The sequence below is a fragment of the Galeopterus variegatus genome, unplaced genomic scaffold, assembly GCF_000696425.1.
Source record: "Galeopterus variegatus unplaced genomic scaffold, G_variegatus-3.0.2 Scaffold62618, whole genome shotgun sequence".
NCBI lineage: Eukaryota > Metazoa > Chordata > Mammalia > Dermoptera > Cynocephalidae > Galeopterus > Galeopterus variegatus.
The window spans coordinates 1-716 of NW_007788729.1; the positions used below are offsets into that span (position 1 = coordinate 1).

General features: G+C 56.7%; 1 protein-coding gene across 1 annotated transcript; it reads right to left on the reverse strand.

Moving 5' to 3' along the window:
- Nucleotides 1–3: 3 nt before the first annotated feature.
- Nucleotides 4–481, reverse strand: ARL4D (ADP-ribosylation factor-like 4D; the record flags this gene model as incomplete). The annotated part of the gene is made up of 1 exon (XM_008565488.1): nucleotides 4–481. A coding segment is annotated over exon 1 (402 nt), but the record flags the coding sequence as incomplete, so codon positions are not given.
- Nucleotides 482–716: the final 235 nt, after the last annotated feature.

A 716-nucleotide genomic window follows, 5' to 3' on the forward strand; every position in this document is an offset into this window, starting at 1 on the left:
CTTGTTGGCCAGCACCAGCACGGGCACACCCTGGTTGTCCGAGGCCCGGCTGATTCGATGTAACTCCACTTTGGCCTCCTCCAGCCGCTCGGCCTCGGCAGCGTCCACCACAAACACCAGCCCGTCTGTGCGGCGGGTGTAGGAGCGCCACAGAGGTCGCAACTTCTCCTGTCCCCCGACGTCCCACACTTGGAAAGTGATGCCACGGGATCCCCCCAAGGGCACCCGGATCTTCTCGGTGTTGAAGCCTTTGGTGGGGACACTCTGGACAAACTCCTTGAACTTGAGGCGGTAAAGGAGGGAGGTCTTTCCAGCCGAGTCCAGCCCAATGACCACAACATGGAGGGCCTGGAAGTGGGGCAAGAAGGAGGCAGCGGGCGCCATCTCCGTCAAGTGGTTCCCCATCGTGAGCTAAGGCGCAGGTCTCAGGGCTCCCAGGAGAAGCAGGGAGGGGGCCTTGAAACTGCAGGCTGCGGGGAGGTTACCTGAACGGAGGAGGTCATGGGAGAAAAAGGAGACGTTTAATAACAAACACGGAATTTGCAAATTTCTTGATCCATTCCTAAATCAGCTGCCCATCCTTCCTTTTTAAAATTCCTTTTTATTTAATTTATTTATTTATTTTGTCCTTTTCGAGACCGGCCGCACCGCGCTCAGCCAGTGAGCGCTGTGAGCGCACAGGTCATCCCTATATAGGATCCGAAACCGCGGCGGGA